At 39.5% G+C, this 9,233-nt stretch overlaps 1 protein-coding gene across 2 annotated transcripts in view; it reads right to left on the reverse strand.

Annotated features, from left to right (window-relative positions):
- Positions 1-5,910, reverse strand: part of ANXA13 (annexin A13) — a 58,617-nt gene extending 52,707 nt beyond the window's left edge. The window contains exons 1-2 of one of the 2 annotated variants that reach the window (XM_037803169.1): positions 5,842-5,910; positions 4,585-4,707 (exon numbers count right to left, since the gene is read on the reverse strand). In XM_037803169.1, the coding sequence (XP_037659097.1) occupies positions 4,585-4,707; positions 5,842-5,856 (138 nt within the window). In that variant the 5' untranslated portion in view covers positions 5,857-5,910. The remainder of the gene's footprint in view (positions 1-4,584; positions 4,708-5,841) is intronic. The other variant, XM_037803170.1, reaches the window with a different exon arrangement.
- Positions 5,911-9,233: the final 3,323 nt, after the last annotated feature.

Here is a 9,233-nt window from a genome sequence, read left to right on the forward strand (position 1 = left end):
ATGATAAAGCAATATCTCCGACCCCCAAATGTAGGTAAGGCCAACCTTGGGCACAGTGATGGCCCAAGACAATTAGAATTTTCCCTGACATTTTATATATAGATGCTTATAAAAGAAGCTCTTTCCCTTGATGTTGCTAAGTTGCTAAGTTCAGTTATGTCATTATTCTTCTACTCATTTCTTCTTCACAGAATCATTCCCTCCCTTGCCCAATTTCTGAACTTTGTATCTGCAGACACATTTCTTTCAACAGACCCAAAGCACATTGTTATAATTATTTATTTGATGTCTCCCTCTCTAGACTCTGAGCTATTTTAGGACATGACCTGTGGTCTTTTGTCTTATTCCTCTTTCTATCTACAGACCTCAAGCAGTACCTGGCTCAAGATGTTTGCTTGAAAAGGACATGTTAAACTGAACTGGAATTGTAAAATTGACCAAAGCGATGGGGACTGGCTCCCTCCTATGTTGGCAGAGACATTCTTTTCTCAGCTGCTTTTTTCACTGTGAAGTCCTAGGATGAGGGTTGGAAGAGGGTGCAGCCTGGCATGGAGCAGAGGAGGGAGTGGAAGGGGCAGTTCTCTGGACTGCATTCTGTGTGAGAGGCTGGGGAGGAGCATGTGGAGCAAAGCAGGCTTTAAATGCCATCATCCGGGCATCTCTGCAGGCTGAAGAATGGCGGGAGTGGTCCATAAGCCCAAACTCGGGCCCAGTGTTAGCCTAGGGCTGTGAGAGGCTTATGTTTGAACAGTGATTCTCAAACTTGAGTGGGCGTCAGAATCACCTGCAAGGCTTATTAAAATGTGGATGGCTAGGCCCCACCCCTGAGCTTCTAATTCGATGAGTCTGGGGCGGGACTTGACAATTTGCATTCCTAACAAGATCCCAGTTTTACTAATGATGGCAGTCAGGGCCACCTTTGGGAACCACTGTGCTAGTAGAATACCTGACATCAGACCTGTGGTTCTCAATTTTGCGTACATATTAGAATCATCTGGAGAGTTTTAAAAAATTCAGATGCCTGGGCCTCACCCATGGATTGGTCTGTGGATATGCCCCGAACATGGGAATTTTAAAAAGAAATACTGCACTAGCTCAATGGGCTCCAAATGAGCAAAACACCTGTTTGGTTCAGGCTCATTAAGAAAACGTAATGAATTGATAAATTCATCGTACTTTTGTCTAGCATTTGCCGTGTTCCAGGCATTATGTTGGTAATGGGGAAGCAAAGATGAACAAGACCCAGTCCTACTCTCAGGGAACCACTGGTCCAGGGTGGGGCGGATGTACTGACAGATGGTTCTAAAACCACATGGGAGAGCAGTGACACAGACCTACGGGAGCACGAAGGAGAAGCGTCTGATCCAGCTTGGGGGACAAGAGGCTCAGTAGTGATGATGACCCAGTTCAATGGCTGTAGAAATTCTGAGAGGGCAGCTTCTAGGTCATATAATATGAGCCCAAGGAATAGTTCAGAACTTCTGCCTGAATTCAAATCCACCCTTCACATCTTACTAGATGTGTGACCTTGGGAAATTACCCAATTTCTCTTTGCCTCACTTTCCATGGGAATGGTATTATCTCCCTCAGAGGATTGTTGGGAGAACCAAATAGCATAATACGTGAAGTTGGTATAGTGAAGGACTCAAACCAAGTGCTCAATAAATGACAGTTGCTATTACTATCATTTCCGAAAGTCCCCTTTGCGCTCCTGTTAGCCCCATTGCCATTGTGAGCATTGGTTCTTGCAGTGCTGGGGAGCAGGGAGGCCTGCCTGTGCTGCAGGGGAGAGCGGGAGTCCATCACCTCCACCGAGTGGCCCAGGCTCCTGGGGCTTTAGAATTCTTGTGTTGATCTTTGACAGTTTGTATGTTCTTCCTTCTGTCAGTGTATTTGCCCTTGGCAGCTTCTTTCCCTCTGTTGAAAATGACTGCTGTTTTTCTACTATAGACAAGAAACCCAAAAGGCCAAGATTGTGTACTTGTGTCTAGACTTTGAATGAGACTTGTTTTTAAATAAAGACAGCAAACAAATAAAGTGTAAGTCATGTTTTGACATCAGAGGCCCTTTTCGTCCCCCCCCCCCGCCCCCCCGTACTCATGTTGATGTTCTGATGGACTAACTTTATGAGATAAAAGATTTTCTGATAAGGGAGGTATGACTGACTGATCTAGGCTGGTTTCTGTTTAGAGTTCACTGTGGTACCTTTGGGTTGGGGAATCACAGTTTAATGCAAACCTTGGATAAAACCATAGCTACCCTTACCCCAAATGCCCGCTCTCATTTTCACCTGCCCTCAGAGCCTCCTTTCTCTACTCAGGCAATCTGACTCTACTCCCCACCCATCATGCAGCGATCCTTCACCAGAGCTGGCCTGGTTTTTATTTACCTGCTACAGGTCCCAAACTGTTTTCTAATTTAGACAATATTTATGTTGGCTAAATATTGGCACAAGCAAGTCCTAAGCTTGGTGTGTTCTTGATTGCTTCATGGTAGATTGCTGAGCAGATGTTCTAACATTTATCAATTGGTTTTCATTTATAGTTGCTCAGAATAACACCTGCCTTCACTGCAGTGTGCAGAAGAATTCCTGTAAGGATGAGGATAGAGTTTCTCAAACTGTGCGGCACAATTAGATTCACCTGGGGAGCATTTACAAATCTGGATGCCAAGGCCAACCAGCAGACCAATGAAATAAAAATCCCTGGAGGTGGCATCCAGGAATCAGTGTTCATTTGAACTTCCCAGGAGATTCCAATATGTAGTTGAGTTCGAGAACCTGTGCTCCAGTTCGGTGCTTCTCAAACTTTAATGCACATAAGAATCCCTTGAGGAGCTTATTAAAATACAGATTCTGATCCAGTAGTCATAGGTGGGACCTGAGATTCTGCATTTCTAACAATTGCCCATGCAACACAGATACTGCTACTACTCTAAGAACCACACTTGAGTAGCAAGGCTGCTGTTCTTTCTATTGCACGTTAATCAGCCTTGCAAATAATTTTCCAGAATTCATTAGTTCTCTTGAGTTTGAGATTATTTCCACATTTATCCATTGATCCTCTAAATCTTGCTCCCTCCCCATCGTCCTGCCCATACCTTGCAGCCACACTTTCATAGTAAAGCTACCTCAACATTGAACTCAACTCTCCATTCTCCTCGAAGTGGTGATTTCCTTGACAATCACCACCAGTAGAGAAGTCATCTAACTGAACCTAGCAGATTCTTCTGTGGATCTAATTTTTTTGTCTATATGCTCTCTAGCTGCCTGACTCCAGCTAAGTGAACTCTGAACTGTGGTTGATTTAGCAAATGATAGCAACCCTGTATCCCAGTTATTCCAAATAGGTCAGTCACAATCATTAGGTCTTCAGCTGGAAAAAGTCATTAATGATGGAAAGAGAACTGGGGGGAAACCAAAGCATAGAGTAACTCGGTTTTCAGGATTGGCTAGGATTCTATATCATAGTACCTTAAAAAGTATAATTTCCTGGCTAATATTCTGTTGGCTTTAGAGCAATATTTTTCATATAATTTTCTGTTGACCTTGGTCTGTAGACATATTCTTGGGGATTCAAGACTTTTGCATGAGCCTTTTAAAATAGTGTATTTCATGATGATAATAACCTAAAATATTAATTTAAAACATACTGGATCATCAGGATGTCTGAGTGCTGGCACATGATTTCAATGCCTGCATTTGTATTCATATTTATGATTGTAAACATGCCAAACAGCCATACTTTAATTGTTGTAGGCAAATGATAAAAGAAGGGAGAACAGAGGGAGGCTATGAAAATCATGTGTTTGAGCCAAGAGAAGCACAAATGGCATTACAGGGAGTTGTACAAACAAAAGTAACCTCAGTAGGTTAGTAGGAGTATTAGGAAGTCACCCATTGCACCATATTTTAGACATGCTGAAATTAAAAAAAAAAAAAGTCTTATGGTCATCAGGCCCATTTTTACATTGAATGCAGCCCTTTAGTTTCAGCAAAATTATATTGTCTGTCACACTAAATCAGTGTTCATTTGAACATCACTGATTTTATATTTTTCTCATATTTAACTTATAAGTTTGTTTTGGTTGCGTAGTTGCTTTAAAACGGCAGCCACCTTAGTTTTAGTTTTAAAACTAAAGTGTCTGTATATGCAAGTAACTTTCTAATGCAAATAATTTGTTATTAACTAGGACAATTTTTTTTGTCCTTTAAAGGGTTCTGTATTTGCTCAGCTGGAAAGACAGTTTTAGAATGCATTCACCCCTTTTGCACATGTTCTAAATCCTCTTGCTATTTTTGGAAATGTTACAGTGGCTGAGGTGTAGCTGCACCCCCTCAGTCCAGGGTGCTGTTAAGGGGACCCTGTTGGGAAGGTAAGCCAAGCGCCTAGAAGCTGACATTCTTACTTCAGCAGCAAATATTGTAACGAACATTTTCCAGGGGAAAATTTCCCTGCTTGGAAGCAAGGTTTGGTGATGAAAAGTTCAGACTGGAGATTTCCCTGTGACAGGACATTGCTGAATAATCGGGCCCAGGAGAGAGCCCGGGATACCCATAATTTGGAGGGAAGGTAAAGTGCTTACAGGCTGACGGGCCTCTGTCTCTGAGCTTCCCGAGGGACGGCTGAGAGGCTGCACTGTGGCCGAGGGCTGAGTGTTCCCTTTGGGCAACTGTTGGCTGCCCTCTGAGAGGGAGTAAGACTGGCTCTGAGGATTCAAAAAAGAAATATGTAAAAATGCTGGCCCACTCTCAAAGACAAGCTAGTCCTCCTAAACTGCCAGCGCAAGGCAATGATTACTCCTGAGGGCCTTTGGAACTGTCAAAAGTATTTCTGAAGTAGGTTTCAGTTTCTCTCTTCCCTGAATGGATGACTTGTAATTATGACTGCTTACAGATGATTTAAAAAATAATGCCTAAAGAAAAAGAAAAGGAAAAAAAACCTAAAGAAGCAAAACAAAGAATGCCTCCCTGAAGAAAATATTTGTAGGCTCACAAACAACTAAAGATTAATGTATAGCAAAGGTAAAACCTTATAACCAAAGCCATAGTCTACAGAAAAATTTGGAGATTTTTTCTCTTCACTCCTAATGTATGCACAAATCATTCTTGCCAGGGGAAGCAATAGTAGGTGCGGTGAAACCTTCTTAAAATTCTTACTGTGACGGCTTTAAATAAACATTTTTCAATGTGAAAAGTGAAGAGTCAACTCTGGTTTGTCTCGTGAATGGTTGGTTCCAAATGGTAATGTGGTAGTCAGTTTTTAGTCATTAACAGTTTATAGATATGCTAGTCACAAGAGCCTAGATATTTCTGAAGAAAAGTAAAATATTAATTCCATCCTAAGATTATTTCCAAATATCTGGAAGTTTGATGCTGTTTAGAAATAATGCTGGAATATTTTCATGTTTCAATCCAAATTGTATGTTCTTGTAGGAGTATTTCATTTTTTGGTCTACTGACATTGCAGCATGAAGCTGCCCTTCCTACAGAACTCTAAATGGGTACAGTCTAAGCAGTTTGGTGCAACTTCGCTGCAAACAAAGTCATACATTCCACAAACACATAATAACCCTCTGCATCTCTGTAAGGCATTGTTTACTGCCTTGTTTAAAACATACAGTATCTCTTTCATCCCTCTTAAGAGAATTTAGGCTGATGAAGAAAACTATACAAAATGCGTTTTAAAAGCATGGTATGCTGTTGTTAAAACCAACAATAGAAGTAATCATAGCCATATGGTATAAAAGTATCAATCATGTTTTCATAGTTTAAATTTCTCCACATGAAAACCAAAAATTAAAACTTCATCTGCTTGATTCCCAAAGGCAATGAATACTTACATGACGATTGCCCATTTTCGTTTTTCTGAGATAGTTGTTCTATATTTCATTAAGAGATCAGTCTTCCTGCTGGCAAAGTTTATCATGGTTTTCTCAGGACATGATATCTCTTGAGGTTAATAAGTAACTTTTAGTATTGAATTTGAATACATTGTTGGGGATGGGTAGGGAGTGGCAATAGCTACAAATGAGCTCAAACTGCCCAGACTGTGTTGGCAGGCCATCTCTTTAAAATAAAGTATATATTAAAAAACAAAGTTTAGGCTAAGTGGATAACTTATGCACAAGTAAACAGCTAAACCTGTTTCACTTATGGATTGCTGAAAGAATTATTCTTTTATATTTTGGATGTTCATTTACAATTTTATGTCTTCTCAAGATAAAAGCATTAACTAAATACAGTGAAAAACCTTGCTATTTTACTAACATCACTATTATTAGAGAGAATCTTTTCAAAAGCTACACTGAGTTATGCTAAAATCATAATTTTTACAATTTAACTAGTTTTTAAATTAAAAAGGTATTATATGCAGGCGGTCAAAATTTTTTTTCCAATACAAAGTATACTATGAAGTGTAAGACCATTAGATATCTCAGTCTCTTCTCCCAGAAGTTTCTTGTGAGTCCTTCCAGAAACAGTGTATGAATATACAAAGCATTTCTATCTCTCTACTTATCTTTCTCTGTTTATCTGTCTGTCTGTCTGTCTGTCTGTCTCTGGCCTGTTGATACAACGTAGTATGTTCCATCCTTGCATATTTCATATATTAAAGAGATATATGCCATGCTGGCACATTGCCTTTTAGTGACTGTGTGATATTCCATTGTGCTATGAACCAACTCTTATTTAATCAGTCCCTTATTGAAGATCATTTGAGTTGTCTTTTGCTTTTACAAAAATGCTGAAATGAATATCTTCATATACACATCTTCAGGTTTATGTGTGTATTGTGTTTAGAATATAATCTTAGAATGGAATTGCTGGGTCACAGAGTTTGTACATTTAAAATTCTAATAGCTATTGCCCAGTTGTTCTCCACACAGATGTACAAAGGCTGGACATCTCTCAAACTTTGAACGTTTTCATTACTCCAAAAAATAAAATTAAAATTAAAAAGAACATCCAAAACATCCCATTCCCCTCCTTGCCCCATTGTTCACTTACTTTTTTTAAATGCAGTTTAATTGAGATATAGTCACACACCCTACAGTCATCCACAGTGTACAATCAGTTATTCACAGCACCATCATACATGTGTACATTCATCACCAGAATCAATTTTTGAACCTTTTTCTTACTCCAAAATAAAAATAAAAGCAAAAAAAAAAACCCTAATCTTTCCATCTCCTCCATCCCATCTTATTCTTTATCTAATTTTTGCCCCATTTTTCCACTTATCTGTCCATACACTGGATAAAGGGAGCGCGAGCCACAAGGTTTTCACAGTCACAGGGTCACACTATGCAATCTACATAGTTATACAATCGTCTTCAAGAATCAGGATCACGGGGTTGCAGTTTGACAGCTTCAGTTATTTCCCTCTAGCCATTCCAATACTAAAAACTAAAAAGTGATGTTTATATAGCACATAAGAATATCCTCCAGAGTGACCTCTTGACTCCATTTGAAATCTCTCAGCCACTGGCACCTTATTTTGTTTCATCTGTCTTCCCCCTTTTGGTCAAGACGATCCTCTCAATCCCACAGTGCTGGGTCCAGGCTTATCTCCAGGAGTCATTTCTCATGTTGCTGGCGGGATTCACACCCCTGGGAGTCACATCCCATGTAGGGGGCAGGGTAGTGAATTCACTTGCTGAGTTGGCTTAGAGAGAGGGGGCCACATCTGAGCAATAAAGAGGCTCTCTGGGGAGGAATCCTAGGCACCATTATAAGTAGGTTTAGCCTCTTCCTTGTGGCAACTAGCCTCACAGGGGAAAGTCCCCAGATGGAGGGCTCAGCCCACTAAATTGGCAGTCCTCAATGTCTGCGGGAAAATTAGCAAAGGCCCAGGTGGGAAAGTCCAACATTTCCACATTTCTCACCAGCTTCTTGGGGGGCCCCACAAATACACTTATTCTCTCTGCCCATATCACTCAGGGATGTGTCGGGATTTCACCCCAGCCCGTACAAACTCACCAAATCCCACTTCCATTCACCACTCCCTGAATCTATGGTGTTCAAACAAACTGATCATACAAGTTAAATTAACCAGTGTGCTACAGAAAATACAGATCCTGCACCAGATAAATATCTCCTCCCTTGGTCTCACACATAAGTTCCAGTCGGTATCGTCCTTTACCCTTGGACCTGATTTGCCTTAGTCATAACCAGATCCTCTTCGTTCATATCTCTAATTAAAGTCTGAATTCTTTTTCAGCTCTTTCAACAGTTGCTGTGTGGGGTAATACTGACATTCATAGTTGCCAAGTTCTAGCTCACAGTCTCATGTGTCACACAGATACCCAATCTCATTGTTTTAATTCATATCATTTCATTTTTATATCCTTAAATGTTTATATACCATTAATGTCTTTAAGAGCCATTCATATGTTTTTCTGTGATCTGTTTGTTACTGCCCTCTTATTTGTGGGTGGTGGTGATTATTAGTCTTTTCATTTTTGGTTTGTAATAACACTTTATATTAAAATCTAGACCTTTGTGTAGTGAAGCAATTATTTTTTTCCCAATTTGTCTCTGATAAATTGAGTATGTATGTGTGTGTGTTAAAGAAAGTCTTAGTTTCTATGTGTTCAAATGTCATTTTTTTCTTTTTTCCTTTCTTAGAAAAACTTTTACTGAATAAAGGTGGTTAAAACTTTTGTACCGTTTCTCCAATTTCTTTCAATGGCTTCATTTTTTAGTGCTTAAATCTTTGATGCATTTAAGGAAGGAAGGAAGGGATTCAGCTTCATGTTTTCCCAAATTGCTATTCAATCATAGATAGTTATTAAAATGCTGCCTTTATTATACACTAAATACTCATAAATAGAATAAAATTTCTATAAAGGTTTATTAAACTCTGGTTGAATATATTCATTCTTTTGTTCTCTCAACCTTTATCTGTTGAGTGCCTTGGGTATGCTAGTTGCTGGAGCTACAACAATGAACAACAGATATGGATTTTCTCTTCCTAGACCTTACAGTTAAGTGGAGGAGCTCTACAAGAAACAAATAAACAACTACAAATTGTCATAAGTGCTATGAAGAAATTAATCAGGATGCTGTGATAGAAAATGTGAGCTTGTGTGTGTGTATGATTTACTTTAAATAGAGATAAGGCTCTTGAAGGAGCTAACATGTAAGCTGTGAACTAAAGGATGAAAAGGAGTCTACCATTTGAAAAGGGAAAGTGTTTCTGATGGAAAGTTCTTAGTTTGTGCTGAGGCTTGGA

Source organism: Choloepus didactylus, chromosome 14, assembly GCF_015220235.1.
Source record: "Choloepus didactylus isolate mChoDid1 chromosome 14, mChoDid1.pri, whole genome shotgun sequence".
In the NCBI taxonomy this organism is placed as follows: domain Eukaryota; kingdom Metazoa; phylum Chordata; class Mammalia; order Pilosa; family Megalonychidae; genus Choloepus; species Choloepus didactylus.